Source organism: Myotis brandtii, unplaced genomic scaffold (genome assembly GCF_000412655.1).
Source record: "Myotis brandtii unplaced genomic scaffold, ASM41265v1 scaffold115, whole genome shotgun sequence".
Classification (NCBI taxonomy): Eukaryota; Metazoa; Chordata; class Mammalia; order Chiroptera; family Vespertilionidae; genus Myotis; species Myotis brandtii.
In genome coordinates, this window is record NW_005353967.1 from 19,457,853 (window position 1) to 19,477,122 (window position 19,270).

At 43.3% G+C, this 19,270-nt stretch overlaps 1 protein-coding gene across 1 annotated transcript in view; it reads right to left on the minus strand.

Moving 5' to 3' along the window:
* Nucleotides 1-314: 314 nt before the first annotated feature.
* ARSB (arylsulfatase B) overlaps nt 315-19,270 on the minus strand; it is a 111,663-nt gene continuing 92,707 nt past the window's right edge. Inside the window, exons 7-8 of the mRNA XM_014550634.1 lie at nt 3,669-3,791; nt 315-2,918 (exon numbers count right to left, since the gene is read on the minus strand). Coding sequence (XP_014406120.1) covers nt 2,653-2,918; nt 3,669-3,791 — 389 coding nt within the window. The 3' untranslated portion in view covers nt 315-2,652. The remainder of the gene's footprint in view (nt 2,919-3,668; nt 3,792-19,270) is intronic.

Consider the following 19,270-nt stretch of genomic DNA (forward strand, 5'->3'; position numbering starts at 1 on the left):
GTTGCAGGCTCATCCCCAGTAGGGGGCATGCAGGAGGCAGCCAATCAATGATTCTCTCTCATCATTGATGTTTCTGTCTTTCTCTCCCTCTCCTTTCCTCTCTGAAATCAATAAAAATATATTAAAAGAATAATAAAATAAATAAAAATTAAAAAAATTGGGATAAAAATGAAATAACTTAAAATTTATCATTTTAACCATTTTAAAATGTACAATTCAGAGGCATTAAGTACATTGATGATGTTGTGCAACCATCACCTCTATTTAGTTCCAGAAATTTTTTATCGTACAAATAGAAATTCCACACTCACGGCTGACACGTTCTAAAAGATAATTTATTCTTTTTGTTCCCCCATATGTGGGACAATTGTGAAGTAACAAGGAAAAACAGTTAAACAAAACCTTTCTTTAAACATAAACAAATTAAAAAGAAATGACATTAATACTTCTAATGAAAACATATGAATCTGTTCACAGTCTGGTACAGAAAAAAAAATCTAATGCATTCTATTATGGATAAAATAAAATCTCAGATAAAAGTGTTACAGAAAATTAATCTTTAAAATTCCCTTTAAGTCCTGAGTGCCGAATGTGCACACTGTACATAGCAACCAAGAAGCCAGAATCGGGGACAGCTGCCGGGAGAGTAAGAGAGGTCATCTAGTGATGCCTCCAACCTTAAAGTATTAATGGTACCTATAGCGCTGGGATTAGAAGGATCCAGAAGGAATATCTGGGCTCAGTTAGTTCATAAATCTGCCACAGGCTCGGGAGAGGTAATAGTATTTTGGCCGGCTGTGTGCCAACCCAGGAGTGTGGAATAGGCTGGTAATGGGTGTCATTAGTTCTAGCACCATTTCCTTCCAATCATCCTATTTTAATACAATCCAAGTTGGTAGCGACCAGAAAACACAGCTACTGAATGGAAGGAACCTAGCATATTAGTTGGTGGTTTTGTTTCTAGTGTCCTACGAAGAATAAATAGAACTGAGGATTACTGGGAAACGAACAGTACCTTTGGCAGGCACATTCCACCCCTACCCCAGCGGACATTACAACTTTACTATGGCGTGTTAAATGACTGCCCAGATGTGCAGACTGTGCTCCTACCCAACGAGGCAGCTTGAGAACAGAAAATCAATGGTTGGAAGATATTTATATTATCCCTGTATTCAACTCATTGGACTATCACCTTTCATGGTGTGAGACTTTCTCATTTGCTCATTCATTCATTCACTCATTTATTTTTTTAAAAGTGTATTGAGTGCCTTCTATGTACCAGGCACTGGTGATAAGCAGCAAATGAAACAGTGGAGCTAATGCAAAAAAAGGTATAATTTTTGCACACATTTCTCTGAGTCTGATACTCTTTGGAGCTAATCTGGACCGATGCATGTCAGTAGGATATTAGTGGGACTGAGAAAGGGCTGGCAGGTCACACTGTGCATCCTGCCCCTCACCCCAGAACCTCAATAAAAGCAGCGAGACTGGGAGAATAAGAGAAATATGAATGTGCCCTCCTGGCTTTCTCAAGGCCCAGAATCCCAGATGCTGGCCATTTCCTTTTTTAAATTGCCCACTTCCATCATCTTGAAAAATAGTGCCCTTTCCTGGGGCTTTTCCTCACTGCCGGGGAATAGCTGTCAGTGCACTCATCCTACATTATGAGACGAAGCCATAGTCATGATAATAAACTCCATGTAACTAGAAAAGTGCTCACCAGACAGATGACCCAGACCCAAGCCTTGCCCACCCAGGCCTCTTCGTGTCTACCATGAACTCACAGAGCCGGGCGGGCCGCCTTCTCTGGCAGGGCTCTCACTTGGGTGTTGGGGCAAAAGGAAGGCAGAGCTCAGTGTTCCCCAAACCAGTGGTGCTCAGAGTGGAGAAGCAAGGCAGCCTTCTCAGGCACAGGACGCCTGAGTCACAGGGAAGGGGAGGAAAAAACCAGGGGGGATCTGCGGGTAGCAGGAAGTCTAGACAAAATGAGCAATGGCTGGGGGGAAGTTGGGGCTAAAAACACAGTTCTTTATTGTAAAAAGCAGAACCAAGGAGTAGGCATGTTGCCATACTGACCTTACCAGTGAAATGGGCCTTATGCTCCAGGACGGGCTGAGTGATGAGGTGTGTGAGCGAGGGTGACCAAGGCGCGTATTCACATGGAACGTCTGAACATGATCTCTCCCAGACAGGGAGACCCCCTGGCCAACAGAGCCATTAACAATTGTCTGCTCCCTTCATTTGTTACAAGAAATGTGAGTCACGCCAATAAAAGCTGGCTATTGGCAGAAGGAAACCTAACATCTGACTTGTGAGGCAAAAGGAGCCAGCTGCTCCGGCCTCCAGGACTCACTAACTTCCTATTTCAAATCAAGTTCCCAGCGGACCCACGGCTCCGGAAAAAGGGGATGAACCCAATCACCCTCTCCTCTAGACACACACACCCCAGCCAACAGCGGGAGGGTTCCAGATTTTATCGTCTTCTTAAATGCACAAGGGGTTGAAATGAGACAATCACGTTAATGTGGTTTAGGGGCAAAAGAAGGACTAGGTGAAGCCATTGGGAGAACAAATGAGACACACGAGTAGAGTCTGAAGTCCAACTTGCAACAGAAAGGCTTTCTAGCGACCCACCCAAGGCTGCCCCAGATCCTACATCCAAGGGCCCCAAGCCCCAGTGCTCTTGGGGTCACAGCGGGGGTCCTGATCCGGGTAGAACACGGGCACTGAGTGTTTGTGGTAGAACTGTAGCCGGGAAAGGAGCTGCTTGACCACATGGGGATACTCCCTGGACAGGTCATGTCTTTCTTCTGGGTCCCGATCAATATCAAAGAGCCAGAGGGTCTTGCCTGGTGGGTCCGATGAGGGTATCTCAGAAACATTGTATTGTGATGGTGGAGGGAACCAGTGACCACAGCCTGGCAAAGAAATATAACGGTTTATTGAAGAGAGACATGGTAGGTCAGTTCTAATTTCATGGAGGGTACCCGGGGGACAAAGCTGAGCTGGGTTGTGGGCATGGACACATGAAAAAGACAGGGCCCTTGATGCTGTGTCTGGACCGAAGACTCGGACGTCTGGTGCTTTAATGAGACATGTCTCACTGCTTCACACCCAGGGGCGTCCAGAAAGATGAATGCATGCGTGTGTGTATGTGTGTGTGTGTGTGGGGGGGGGTATTTGTCACATGACTTGGTATTTAGTGGTCATGGGCCAGGGATGCTAAAATGTCTTGCAACACATGGTGCAGTCCCAAACAATGAAGCATTGTCTTGCCATAGTCGCCAAGAATGTCCTCATTATACACACTGCTTAATCGCATCATGACCTTAACCATCATGCCACATACTCAACAAGTCCTTCACAGCTGTCGCTGTTAGAGAAGGTGCTCAGGGGAAGCAGCCTCCTCCCCCAGCTACACAGTGGGTTGAGGATGTAGCTCTCAGAGGTTCTCTTTGTTGTGCTTGAGAACCACGTGTATCTGAAATCCTTATTTTCCCTGAAGCACTAGAGTGGCATTTCTTCCCTTTATTCCTCCTACAGTTAATTCTTAGCTTTTTGGGGGTGAGGGGTCAGGATTAGTAGTAGATCCCACCACTCCCCGCCCCCTCATTCAACAGCCCCAGAGTTATGAGTTGTTCCATTACGGAGAGTGCTGAGCATTCTACCTGGATAGCCCGTGAGGAGTTTCCAGCTTCTGTGTCGAATTGCAGCATGGACAGATGTGTTGAAGGCTGAATATTCTGGAAGAGAAGAGTCACCCTTTGCTGGAGCCGTGCTGTTCCCAGGACCTGGGAAGAAATAGTTGGGGAGAATTAGATCACTGCTATCGGAATGTGTCATTATAAATCAACATTTTATTTCCTTCTTGCAGAACAGTAGCTTTTATTCAACACTGGAGTGTAAATGTGTATCCTGCCACAGAAATGAATCTTCTATTAAGTATAAACAGAGCCAAAGTTACATTAAACGTCAGTCATAAACCACCACGAATATAAAAGAAATCCCAAAGAGATTAGAATACTAATTCATCCTTAAAATCACTGCGTTCTGCCAACGCACAGCTGGCCATGTGCAGAACAGTGTTCTGTTACAGCATGCTGGGTTGTTTGTGTGTTTTGCTTATGCTGTTAAATGACTGAATTAAATAAATACATTTTCTGTGTAAACTTATACCTAGGGAGAGAATATAATACACCATAAAATGCACATTTTAATGGAGTCTATTTCAAGCTATGCGAGGTCAAGCATGCAATGATAAATAGTACATATATTAATTTTTTAACCACAGGTATGAAATCTAAAAGTAATTGAGCAGTGCTCAACTAACCATTCAGACAGGATAATTATGGGTGTAGGAATAAATTTGATACACAAATTATTGGCTGGTATTGTGGAGGACATTAATTTATCATCTTGAGGTCTTATATTAATTGATCAATAGGTTTTTGAGGAGAGCAATGAATACCTGTCCCTCTTCCCCTTTTGAGTTTGGAACCAATTGAGGTAGAGGCCAAACAGACGAAGCTGAAAATATTGCTTTTGTTTCTGATAAACTTGACTGGTGAGAACACAGGTTCAGATCTGTGACAGGGAAGCCTTGCTAATAACTGGCCCCTGACTTAGGAAGCTAAGCCACCCAGCACTGGTCTCGCTGGACACCCACCAGGCTCCCCCGGGATGCACAGCTCAGAGCAGACCAGGGTGCTTCCAGATACCCACAGACAAAGGCTCTGACTTGAGCAAGCTTAGTTCCTTCTGTAGGAGAACTCCCTCTTTCACCTGCTTATGGGGGTGAGGAGTAAGGTCCAGAGAGACCCAAGTTCACCTCCAGTTGATGATCCTGGAGGGCAAGGTATGAAGGCCCCCACCTCCTCTTACCTGTCTATGTTTAAAAGCCTCAACTTAGGGCCTAACTGTATAATATTTAGTCTAAGTCCACATTTATCTGTTAACTTTTCAAACATGGTCACAGCAATCACCTTGGGTGCACGTCCAAAGACGGCCAGACCACCCGCCCAGTGACTAATGGCCGTATTAGCCTGTGATAAGCCTGTGCCCGTGGTTGGTCCATCTGTCCATCTGGTGCATGGACTTTGAGGGCGCCCTGCTCCCTGCCAGAGCAGACTTCTGTGCTGCTCAGGGCTGCAGGCAGAAGTGTTGGGAAAGGCAGGGTCCCATTCTTTTGCCAGTCTTGTGGAAATGACCCTGAAGACATCTTGGAGACTGAGCCAATCAACATGGGTGGTTTTAGACCTTCAGTCCTAACAACTGCATACCAACAAGCCATTAGCACCAAAGGAAATCTTTCTGACTTCTTCATTCTGTTTGCTTGTGGCTGTTTTGGCTCCAATAGCTTGAGGAGGTGGATCACAGGAAGTGGTTGTTAATAGACAGACTGTGGTGAACTGCAGCCCTCATGATTTACTCCTCACAAGTCTGCATGGCGGCCACGTTTTGATACCAAAGAATGTTAAATAACACAAGTTTGCTTTGTGGAACATAAACAGCAACAACAAAAAGGAAATTCGGCTATCTCAGCTATACTTATATTTACATACTTTTTTTTTCTTAAAACAAATAGGAACATAAAATACCCAAACAATAAATAAGACTAAATGATGAAAGATGCTGTTATCTCAATGAATTTTTCATTTTTAGAAATTAAACAAAGGAAAAATTACTAGAAATAGTATAGCTAGTACCCTGTGAGCTGTCACCCAGAATGAACAGATGTTAGCATTCAGTCACATTTGCTTTTTATTTTTTAATTAAAGAAACAGGACAATGAAGATGAAGTGACAGTTTCCTTTGTCCCCATCCTCAATCCCAGACCCTCACCCACTCCCCAGAGGCTCCTGCTTCACCCTGGAAGTGTACAGTGTTTCCTTCAGCTGTTTAAAAATACGTTAACATAAATATGTGTCAAGGAATAATATAGTACTGTTTGATACTTTAAAAATGCATGTGTGTGTAAAGCTATACATATTCTGCATCTGTTGTTCACCCACAATAGTATTTTTAGAGCCCTATTATAAACGCATATGTATTTAACTGTTTAACATTTCACTATATAAAAAACACATTTTATTTAACCTGTGAGGGGCTCTTAGGTTCCTTCACTTTTGCTTTTTCCTATTATAAGCTATCCTGCAGGGAACATGTTGCCCACAGCTCCTTATGCATACGGGCTCTGGGTGTGTGCCTGGCAGAACTGTCTAGTTCAAGTGGTTCTCAACCTTCTGGCCCTTTAAATACAGTTCCTCATGTTGTGACCCAACCATAAAATTATTTTCGTTGCTACTTCATAACTGTAATATTGCTACTGTTATGAATTGTAATATAAATATCTGATATGCAGGATGGTCTTAGGTGACCCCTGTGAAAGGGTCGTTCGACCGCCAAAGGGCTCGTAACCCACCGGTTGAGAACCGCTGGTCTAGTTGCAAGGTGCACACATTTCCAACTTCACAACATGTACTGATTGGCCCGCCTACCAGTAATGTCCCTATTTCTTCACATCCTCTCTGATACTTTCAGAATTTAAATTTTCTACCTCTCTAAAAATTTGAGAGAGAATCTATAGCTTAAAAAAAAAAATCATTTGACCAGCAATCATATCTTTCTTTTTCTGTGTCAATCCTAAGACTGCTTTAAAACATTTTAAAATAACACTCATAGAAAAATGTGCACAAATCTCGCTTGACAAAGAGTGGACTCTCCCTTGTAAACACCAGCCCACTCAAGAAAGAGAACATTACTAGGCCTGCAAAAACCTCCTCTCCCCAAGTTAACTGCTTTCCTAACTTCAACTGGTGTTTTCAGGATTAAATCCACAGTGTATGAGATAAGACTATCAAGATGAGGGATAGGAGGCAGAGATTACTTAGAATGTTAACAAACTTTTAGAATTTCTCTGAGGCAGTTGGATTAGATCCAGATTTAAGAAATACTTATTGCCCAGCTGGTGTGGCTCAGTGGTTGAGTGTCAACCTATGAACTAGGAGGTTAAAGTTTGATTCCTAGTCAGGGAACATACCCAGGTTGCAGGCTCGATCCCCAGTAGCGGGTATGCAGGAGGCAGCCAATCAATGATTTTCTCTCATCATTGATGTTTCTCTCTCTCTCTCTCCATTCCTCTCTGAAATCAATAAAAATACATTTTTAAAAAAACATATTTATTGATTAAAAACTATGTGGTATGAAAGCTTTGTGTTCTAAAATTCTATGACATGAAGCACTAAGCAAAGAGACACCTAAGAGAAGTTTTGAATGTAAAATCTAATATATTTAGGAACTAAGTTATAAATAATAAAATTTCAAGTTTGGTGACTGGGAGAATAGAGTTGCTGCTGGCAGAATGGAGATGTTGGGACAAGAAATAATGGCAATAATATGATTCTGGAGTCAGGTATACCAACTTTAAAGAATTAATATTAGCTCAAGGTAGAACTATCACTACACACTGGAGCTAACACACTGGCCCTGCATGAGAGACTGAAGCATACTCTCACTCAACCACCACCCACAACGCAGTGATCACTGGACCCTGGGCACGCATTAGTTGTCTGGAGAGAGAAGCAAGAAGAAATCACTTGCCCAGAGACAGAGCACTGAATGCCAAAAACCCCACCGAACTGTTAGCAAATGAAGCAGAGAAGAAAATAATATGAGGAAGAAAAGCAGTTGAACAGGACATCATACAAGTCAAGAGAGCAGAGAGTTTCAGACCATGAATCACAAGTACCAAATATTCCACCCATCAGCTTGGTGAATAAATAAATAAATAAATAAATAAAAAATAATAAGCAAACTGGATTTGTTAACCTTTGGGAAGAAAAGTAGGGAGTTCAGAGAGAAGCATAAGCAAACAAATCTTTCTCTTTTCCTTTTGAGCTAAAGGCCACCTCTACGATGATAAGGCTTTCTGGCTAGAATAACTACTCAGTTATAAGATGGATTAGTCATGTGTATTGGTTTTGATGTGAAAAAGATCAGCAGAAAACCTGAGGGCAAACGAAGGAAATCAGTATTTTACATAACATTTAATGAGCTTTATAGAGGTCCTTGTCTGCACAGCCTCTGGAAATGTGAAGCAGTTCAAGTATCCCGAGTGAGGAGGACCAATCAATGGCTTCGTGGAGAACTGTGCTCACCAGAGCCAGGGGTTCCAGACACGCCTGGGAGTGGTCTCTAGGTGGGATGGTGAGTTAGTGGGTGGGGGTCCAGGTTCCCATCTCCACTTCAATCAGCACCCACAGTTTAACCCTTTAGGAAGCACCTGTAGTATTTGCTCAATATACTGTACATCTCTACATTTTTGTTTGAAGAAAGGGCCTGTGGCTAAAATATAATTTGAAAGACAGTAATTAGTGATAGGTGAAGGATTCACCAAATGGAAAAGGGACTGAGAAATGCCCAAGGACACACCTGACCTCCTGGTATTCAATGCTTCTGTCTCTTGTTTGTACAATGCATCCTCCTGACTCTTTGGAAACTACTGTCTCATATCATCTATGATTGTGTTTTATAAAATACATTAATTTTTATGACTATGTACTTTACACATTTATTGCAGATACGTTGAAAAACACAAAAAAAAGTATGAACAGGAAAATTAAAATTACCTGTAGATTTATTAGCTGTTATTTAGATTTTGGTGTATAATCCTTGAGACTTTTAACTACACAAAACTTAAATAAAATAAACGTGTTAGCTGACTTGCAAATAAGAGGTAGCTTCACAGAAAACAAACTTTTCATGCCTAGAGGAATCGGGGCAGGGTGGGGAGGAGTCCCCAGCATCAGTGCAGGGTGAACAGATGGCTGGGTCTCCGCTCACTGAGCGTGAGCGTGGCTGGAGAATGGGGCTTAGAAAGAGTTAATTCTCTGACTGTGTAGGAAGGGATGGTAATGAGGACCTCGCTGTGGGACTGAAGTGAAGGCCCGCCCCCACTCTCCCAGAAGGCAGGGTGCACAGCAGTTCAGAGCACACACTTTTGGAGCCCAATTGCTTGGGTTTGAATCTCAGCTCTGTCACTCACTGGCTGTGGGACCTTAGGCATTAGCTGACCTTCCTAGGCCTGGATTTCCTCATCTGCAAATGAGGATAATATCATCTATTTCACAGGATTGTTGTGTGGCCTAAATGTGATGATAAATAATAGCACTATGCCCAGTATATAGTAAGTGCACAATAAATGTTATTATTACCAGTTGTGCAATCTTGGGCAAGTTTCTTAACTTCCCATGCCTCAGTTTACTATCTATAAAATTAGTATAACAATAGCTAGTGGTATTAGGCACATACAGGACTTAGCACAGTATCTGGCACACTGTAAGACTACTGTCAACATTAATGATAACAGCTTTATGTTATCAAACATAAAGCACTGTGTTAAGTGTTCTAAGTTAACTCATTTATTCCTTGCAATAGTTCTATGAAATAGGTAATAATGTCTGCCAAAAACTGTCATTAAATGCTAGAAAGGTTTTTTTCCTTTTATATCCTCTTTTACTTAAGAACTTAAAAAAAGGAGAAAAGTAGGCAGAAGCAATTACTATATCAGAAAACAAAAAACACACAAAACAAATCACTTCTTTGGCCTGGGCTTGGAGAGGATCTGCATTTGCTCCCCCATTAGTGTTCCAGACTTCGAACAGGAAGTTTTAATTTGCTGCTTTTAGGGTTTAGTCCCTTTTCTGCCCTGTTGAGGGGCCTGCCATTTATTTCCTCTAAGCTCTCTTTCTTTTTGATCACTTTAATAATGTACAAAGATAAGTTTAAATTTTTGTTCTAGCTCTAATGACCCATTTTATTCCTCCTGCTGATATGAAGCCATCTTCACACTTTAATGTCACATGCCTATTAGAACAAAACTTACTCACTTGGGCTAAGTGAAGAAAACCCCCTAGCTTTTCTAGATATCTGGCTGTCAATGTTTTTCCTAATATGGAATCCTTCATGTATGTTCTTTAAAGTGTTTCTTTTTTAATTGATTTTTTTTTAGAGAGAGGAAGGGAGATAGAGAAAGAGAGAAAGAAACATTGATATGAGAGAGAAATATCGATCAGCTGCCTCCTGACTAGGAATGAAACCCACCACCTTTTGGTGCATGGAACGACGCTCCAACCAACTGACCCACACCGGCCAGGGCTCACGTATGTTTTTTAATGAATAGGTAAGACTTAGGTTTAATTAGCACAACTACCTTCAACTTCTGTTCTTAAGTTAAAAGTTCTTGAAAGTAGATTGTTTGCTAGCTTATTACGTGAGTCAATATGCCTCAGAGTCTATTTGCACTAAACATTTGATTGGTGGACAATTTCTTCATGGCTAAATCCAAAAAAAGTTCAAAGGACCCCAAATTCAAGGGAAGTTCAAGTCAATAGGATCCTTATTGTGCCGCTAGTCTGAGCCTCAGTGCCCACAGCCTGCACGTTCCCCAGATCATAGCACACTGGGGCTACATCTGGCCAGATGCACTTGGGCACATGTGAATCAAATCTCCAGTCTGCTCATGGTTTTACATGTTCCCAGAGCTGTGGGCTCAGACCAGGCTGCCTCGCATCCTGCTGTGTGGCAAGGACTTACCTACCCAGATGCAAATGTGTACACTGTTGTCTTGATGCTTGTTTTTGAAAACCATTCTGAATCTAAAAATATGTTTTCTCTAAAAATAATTCCCAAAGAAACACTGGCCAGAAGCCCTACACTCTGAGCTGATGCTTCACTGACCCTCTTTGCATAATTTTCAGAAGCGAAAAAAGACCCCAATAGCCATACGTACGGCCCTTGGGGCTGGAGAGCTGGGATTTACAGAACTGTGAGGAATTAGCAGCAGCACTCTCTACACTGTGGCTCTAGTTCTGGGAAGGAACTCAGAAAAACCACAGTGCATTTTAGTAGCTTTCAGAATAATCTCTCCTTCTAGTATCTTATTAAGTTACTCAACCACTCTGACTTCCTGTTTCCTTGTATGTAAAATGGGGATAAAAATAATGTCTACCTCCCAGGATGACTGTGAGAATGAAATGAGATCCTATGGGTGGTGAGTGTGCTGTGCACTGTGAGTATAAAAGTCCTGGTTCCCGGTCTCTCGAATTCCCGCAGCAGTTGCACAGGACTGGTTGAGAGAAATCATTTCAGTTTTGGTTGAACCTATGGCCTTTGATTGATAGCCATCAAAATCAAGGTGTGATCAATAGCCCAACTCTGTAATGACCGTTAGATCTGAACCAGCTGCCAAGGGACCAAGGTATTAGAAAATCATGGGTAAGAGGGGATGAGGAAATGTGGAGGTATTAGTCATAGGGTACAAAGTTTGGTTATGTAAGTCCCAGGGATTTACTGTACAGCCTAGTGCCCATAGTTAACAATTCTGTATCATCAATACTGTGTCATCAGTACTGTATCATCACTACTCTATCATGCACTTAAAAATTGGTTAAGTGTTCTTATCACACACACACACACACACACACACACACACACAAATAAATAAAGAGGGCAGGAGGAAACTTTTGGGAGGAGACAGATATGTTTATATTATAGATTGTTGTGATGGTTTCACAAATGTATATTTATCTCAAAAGTCATTGTCGTATACACTAAATATGTACAGCTCTTTGTATGTCAATCAGACCTTAATAAAGTTGTTTAAAAACAAATGAATAAAAAATAATGTGAAATAATAAAGCAATGCCACATAAATTCTATATTTAAATATGTACAGCTCTTTGTATGTCAATCAGACCTTTATTAAAAGCTGTTTAAAAACAAATGAATAAAAAATGATGTGAAATAATAAAGCAATGCCACATAAATTCTATATGCTAAATCAGAGGTTTAGCCAAGTATTGTGAAAATAGAGTGAAACAGAACAGGGATTGCCAATTATGGTTCTACATTGGGATTGCCTGACACCCCAGTCACCATCACACAAACTCGGTCTCCTTGAGCCCAGCACAGCTCAGCCCTGGGCTCTCGCCTGGCCCAATGTGGGCTGTTTGGTCTTCTGTCACCTCCAGTGAGTTGAAATCACCATCTTTAGCAGCAGTATCTATTATGCTTGCGATTGTCTTGAGTAGCTCCTCCCTGCAAACAAACTCTATGCAGCTGCCCCTATAACACAGCTAAAAGCAGGAAAGTCCAATGTCCACTTGCTTCCGTGTTTTCAGTCTGCAGAGGACTCCTCAGGCTCCAAGGATCTCAGGTGACAGACAGTGGCCAGCACACTCTGCTGGAGGCACCCACGTGGGCAGAGGTGCAAAGAATGAGGGGGCCTGTGGGCATGGGCAGCATGTCAGCCTTGGGGGACGGTGGAGCTGGTTTGTGGTTCTGGGTGACAGTGGCCACATGCCCTTTGCCCATTGGAGCCAGTCCCACCCCTCGGTCCCTGTACAGCTCTACCGGCATGAACTCTGGAGAAGGGGAAAATAAGGAGGCCTGACCACCACTAGAAATCCCCCCTAAATTCATCCTGCCTTATTTCTGGACATAAACCTGATTGCGGCACGTTTTCTGTTGCATCCACACCACTCATTTAGAATCCTCTTGGCGAAATCCTTACAACACAAAACAGGAGTATCGAGGAAAATATAACGCCAGACAGAAAGCTAATCAGAAAAAGGTGAGGAGGAATATTACAGATGGTATTTATTACCTACTAGGGACAAATCAAAATGCTCATAATTTTTATACATGCAGTCCACATGACATATTTCAAATGAATCTTAAGTTTACAATTTTCAGTTTACAAAGTCAGTTTCTCTGACACCTACTCATTCAGTCCATATTTGATATTTTAAAAGTCCTAGTGAAAAGAAGGGCTTTGATGTGGCTTTCTCAGCCTCGGTGGAGTTCAAATGTTAATCATTACTGAATTGTGCATAATAAGTATTCAGAGAACGTGCCTGTGTTACAGGGAACTTCAACAGTTGGTTAATGTCTGACATTAGCCCGGAGTGTCAATTGAGCAGTATAAACCAAGGACTCAGTGAATCCTCAACTCATGACTGTGCTAGTAAATTAATCCATTTATAACTGAAATGGGTTACTCATTCATTTGCCTATAAAAAAATATTTATTTTGTTGATCATTCTAGGTGCAATATATTAAATCTTCAAAATGAATAAACCAAAGTCCAGCTGTTGATAATAAAATAATTTTGTTAAGCCCGGCAGGTGCGGCTCAGTGGTTGAGCATCAACCCATGAACCAGGAGGTCACAGTTCCATTCCTGGCACATGCCTGGGTTGTGGGCTCAGTTCCCAGTTGGGGACATACAAGAGGCAGTCGATCAATGATTCTCTCATTGATGTTTATCTCTCTCTCTCGGAAATCAATAAAAATATATTAAAAAATAATTTTGTTAACTGCGGGCTCGATTCCCAGTTGGGGACATGCAAGAGGCAGTCGATAAATGATTCTCTCACTGATGTTTCTATCTCTCTCTCTCTGAAATCAATAAAAATATATTAAAAAATAATTTTGTTAAAACACCACAAATTCTGAAATAGTGGAAAATACATTTGTTGACTGAGTGAATAAAATGCACAAAGTGCCTGAGAGGGTCCAGGAAGGCAGTGCTCACTGATCTGGGCCCTAAAGGACAGAATGAACGTGACAGCTAAAGAGAGTGTGACAAAAATGATCCAAAAAGTGGGGGGTGTCTCTCTTCTTGAATATTTCTTCTCCCTATGGAAACTTCCTCTTTCTCATAGTTTATGTACTCTCTCTGGCTCCATCACATTTCCGTTGCACCCTCCTACCCGCCAAGCCACCCTGCCTTCTTTCGACCCTGTGCCCAGGTGAGGAGCGGGGGTGGGGGCAGAGAGATCCTGTCTACCTGACTGCCCCTAAGACAGCTTCCACAGGAGCTCCTCTCTGATGCACCATGTGCACTGGCACATCCTGCACCCCCGAGCTGGGTGCCTCATCTCCACATTTTCCTGTTGTAGCTAAAGTGGTAGAAACATTCAGACTGAGACGAGAGAGGGGCAGAGGATGGAACCCTAGAGAGAAACGCAAGTGAAAGGCAGAGCAGAGGGGAAGGAGCCTCCCAAAGACAGAGGAGGAGGTAGACTAGAAGGATGCTTTGGAAGTCATGCAAAATAGTCCATGGAGAAATGGTTGCTGTCAAAGAGAGGAAAAGCACAAGAAAGCAGGGAAGGAGAGCCTGGATTTGGAGACTAGGATGCCATCCATGACTGGGAAGACAGCAATGTCCCTGGGCTTGTTATATATAATGCCCATAATAAACATGAATGAGGGCTCCAATGAGCTTACAATAACAAAGGCAGATAGAAGAGTGTGTACTTTCTCTAATCATCCTCCAATTAAAGTGAAAACAGATGATCATTTCTAGCTCTGACATCACTGTGCATGTGCCAACCACCGTTTCCATTCTGGGCCTGCCCCACAGCAGGCTAATCTAATGCAGAACTGTGGCTAGCCTTTGAATTCACATTTTTAGTTTTTCTTTCTCTAAATACAAGTTTTTCAAGTAATTGGTAGAGTCCGTCAGCAAATCGCTATAAATGGACACTGTGTATATATAAAAAAAGGGGGAACTAACCAAAAATATTCCTCTTCAGCCTGTGATTAAGATGATGAGCATGAACCAGGCGGAGTCGTCTGTTCTCTGGCCAGGGATGAAAGAAGAAAGGCTCCCCGCCCCGCAACATGGCATTTATTGAAATCCCAACTTTCACAAAGCCCCGCGGTCCAAATGCCTTGCTGAAGGCCACACTCCTGTGCCTTACGGCTCATATTCCAGAGCGCAGGAAAGACGTGTCTAGGCTCTGAGCACATTTTTGGAGAAGGATAAAATAATGCAAATTTAATACTTAATTTGGAAAGGGGGCCCTGCCCATGGACTCAGCCCGTGATGGCTGTCAGGTGGGCCTGGCCCCTCCCTCTTGGCAGGGTGGTGGTGCCGTCCTTCCAGACCCTGGGAGCTCACACTGGGGCAGCAGTGGCGGCAAGCACATGCAGAAAACTAAAGCTGGCTGGCGCTCTCCCAAGGACAGCCCTGCAGAGCATCGCTATCCCACGTCCCAAACCCGGCATGTTACACAAACCCTATAATCACTGAAATGAGGGCCACGAGGTGCTGCTTGCCAAAGGTAAAAAAGCAAAAATTTGAGACAACTCTTTCTAGCCGACCCTAGTTCTTGGCAGCAGCCCAGTTGAAACTAAGGATGTTTTATATTTTGAATCTATCAAGGTCTCCAATAACCCAGGATTCAGAACAATCTCCCTTTCCAAGGAAAACTGAACACACATCTGAGACAGTAAGCAAAGACAGTGTCTTTAAAGAGGTGCCACCAATTCTCCAGATCAACGTGCAAAGTTCGGTTGCAGAGTATCCACCTTACGTGTTCATGAATTTATACACACTGATTTGAATCTGGCAGCTTGATTAGGGCGTCCAACAGCCAGCCAGACTGAGATTCCTGAAGCCTCAGTCCTTTCCCTAAAAACCTGTGTTAACTGTCCCATCCATAACCCCAAAGTGATTCCTGGCTGCCAGGCACCTCACACATATCCATGAAATGACTCACAGAAGGGGCAGATCTAAATCTGTGCTGGCCAACCCAGTCCTGAGAGACACTCTCTCCCTACCAGCCATGGTGCCATCATTTGAAGCCCAAAGGAGATGGGAGTGGGGGAAGGAGGGGGGAGACTCAACTCTATTGTCACTACCCACTCCTTCTCTTTCCTCTGATAGTACTGTTAGCGTTCACATGGGGGGCTGATGTGTACAGATAAACCTCACTTCTAAGACCTGCATATGGAAAACCAATTAAGATGGGGAAGGGAAAAAAAAAAACAGAACTGAATTTTCCATCTGACTCAAATAAGAATGCTGAGATCTTCAGGCAGATGAGGACATGGATGGCAAGCCTGCTGTCATAGCAGGGGCTCACGGCACTAGAGGGGGGTGCTCTGCAAAGGTTAGGTGGTTCCCTGGTGTACCACACACTCAGCGCCTAGCACTGCGTAGGTATCTGGTCAATATGACTGAATAAGTCAATGAACTGGAGCTCCAAGGTTGTGGGTAGATTTTACAGTGAGCTCAATAAGGTCAGACAGAGAGAAGAGAACAGCAGGCTGAGACACAGCCCAACCGTGGGAAATGTACACTTCTCAATTTCACACCTCCAGACAGGGCCATGGTAGAAGAATAAGGTTTAGAGAGAAGACACTAGAAAAATTAAGGAGATCGTTATTATAGAATGAAGGAAGTTAGAACTACCAAGGGGCCTTAGACATCATGTAATTGCTCTCCCCTTTGCATACATGAGGAAACAGAAGTTCCGTTCCCTGACCCAGCTAGTTGATGTCCAAGATGGGAGCCGCTGGTCAGGTACCCAGCTCTGTATTAGGTCATACTAACAAGAAGTTTGGGCTTTTCTTTTTGTAATTATACTGAGAAGGAATGTAACTTTAAATTTGTGGCCAGGATAAACCTGTGGTCCCATTGCTAGATCTAAGGGGCATCTAATGATGTTAAATGATAGATTTAAATGAACAGATAATTCCTAACATCTTAACTCCATTCCTGAGTGGTCCAAGGGAGCGAGGCTGTTTGCAAGCATGAGGAAGGGACATGTAGGCCCTTATTTGGTTGTGTTTGCTCTACTACCGGTGAACTTCTTATCTGCATAAGATAAAGAGCCTTCCTCAGAACAATGAGGAGCACACATCCTGGGACCTGGAAAGAAGCCTTTATTTATTTATTTTTTAAATTCTCACCCAAGGATATGTTTACTGATTTTAGAGAGAGAAGAAGGGAGGAAAGGGATATGGAGATGGAGAGAGAGAGAGAGAGAGAGAGAGAGAGACAGACAGACATCAATCGGTTGCCTCCTGTACGTACCCCGACAGGGGATGGAACCCGAAACCTAGCTATGTGCCCCGACCAGGAATCGAACTCACAGTCTTCTTGGTGTACAGGACAACACTCCAACCAACCAAGCCACCCAGCCAGGGCTGGAAAGAAGCATTTTTCCTTCCCCCATGTGACTCACCCTCTCTCACGGAGTGTTTTCGATCATGCATTGGAACTGGAGCTCCAGGTCCAAAACTGACAATTCACCATAATACGTTTCCCTCTGCATTGGGGACACTTTTTGTATTAATATGATTAAATTCACCTGTCAGTCCACCGGTATACCCTTTGAACACTTGAGAGAAAGCCAGCAGCTTACTGGGGCTTTTCCAATAGAAATATCTGCTACTAAAAGGTGATTTCCACACATATCCCCTGCCTCCCTTGATCAGGAGATAATTACTGGGCTGTTAAAGCCGCTGAAGCTGAGGCCTGGCACATACACTGTGCTTTTGTAAGAGTGCCAGAGGGAGCGCAGAAAGCCCTGGATGTGCACCACTCCACCCACCACTGCGAGCTTCCATGAGGTCAGAGCATCCAAGTTCCCACAGAAACAGTGCTGGTCTCCTTGGCTGGAGGGCTTGGATCAGCCCTCTGCCTCCCTGCTTGTGGCTGCTTTCCTATGTTATCCAGCCTAAATGTCTTCCAGAGGCTCAAATGATGCAAGCTCTACGAAGACTGGGATTCGTCCCCATGGAATACAGGAATTTACATTATTTCAACAGAGATTTCTTGAGCATTTACTCTGCACCTGGTGCCATACCAGGAACTGGTTTTATTCCATTAGGTGATTATTTACTAGTATTGAACAGCTACTATGCACTAGGAACTGGGCTTGAGTGCCATTCCCTGCAAGGAGGTCCTGGCCTAGTGAAGGGCCTGTTCATTATTTCAGATGCCCCCTTGTTCTCTCAGTTGAGGAGAGCAGGCAGAACTAGACAGGGTTCCTGGCCATCCTGGTGAGTCAAGGGTATAAGCACAGTGTCTCAATGGCTCTAAGAGTATTTTGCCATTAATGTTTTGAACACCATTTAGTTTCAAGGAGCTCACAGAAGATATATGCAGAGATAGACTCCTGCAAAAAGCAACAGAAATACCAGGGGAGAGATTATCTCTAAGGATTAGTAAACTGCTCATGATGATGTAACTGACACGTGGAGTGAAAAGAAAAAAGAGTGTTTTTTGTTTGTTTTGTTTTTTTATGAAAACTAGTTCATTCCTTTTGTTGCCTTGCCACTCCATGAAACCCACCTACCATTGGTTAGAGAGCTTGGTCAATGTAATCACACAAGTTTCTCTTAAGGAAGAAAGTTAGAGAGGAAGGTTGGGAACTGCTTAATTTTCATGTGACAGGGAGAAACAGAAACCAGGGGACTATTCTGACTTATCAAGCAGATGAAACAGTCACTGGGGGAAAAAGGGCGAGAGCTCAGAAGGATCAGGGGGAAATACCTTGACATGGCAGGCAATTAGTACACTAAAACTAACAACCAAAGGCAGCCATGGAAGCTGCGATTACCCAAATGCTTTTCACAGGGGATGCTGGAGAGGAAACAATAGTGGGCAGTTCCTAATTTCACAGATGCTGATGGCCAGGTAGAAACTGGCCCTGCTCTTCCCTAGGGGGGTTGGGGAGAGTTGTCTGCCTGCCTGACTCCCACCTCCCAGTTCGCTCACAAGTCTCCCTGCTCAAAGCCGTGCATGCTTTGGGAGTGGGGACAAGGTTGCAGGGAGTTCTGTGTCCTCACAGGTCAAGTCAAGTCTCCTCTAAAATCAAGGACAGTTGGACGCAGGGATTATATCACCAAGTTCTGTTTAAATTACTCAGTACTTAGTTTAGTAGGAGCCCCATAAGTATTTTTTGAGTGACTGATCTTTCTCTGCAACATTCATGACTCTATGGCCTATAGACTGTTGGTGGAGTCTCCGCATCCACTTCCATGGTTTTGTGAGAGCGACACAGACAGTTGCTTAGAAACAGTGAGCTCCTGCCTGGCTGGCGTGGCTCAGTGGTTGAGCATTGGTCTATTAACCAGGAGGTCACTGGTTCAATTCCCTGTCAAGGCACATGCCCAGGTTTCGGGCTTGATCCCCAGTGTGGGGTGTGCAGCAGCAGTCGATCAATGATTCTCTCTCATCATTTATGTTTCTATCTCTATCTCCCTCTCCTTTCCTCTCTGAAATCAATAAAAGAAAAAAAGAAAGAAAGAAAGAAAGACAGAAACAAACAAACAATGAGCTCCTCAAAGGAATGTACACTGGAGAGGGAGGCCCCGGCCAATTATACTAGTAAATCTCATTGTAAAAGGGACCGTTGAAAACACCAAAGCCTTTTCCTAATAATTGCTGAATCACATAACAAGCAAAAAGGCTT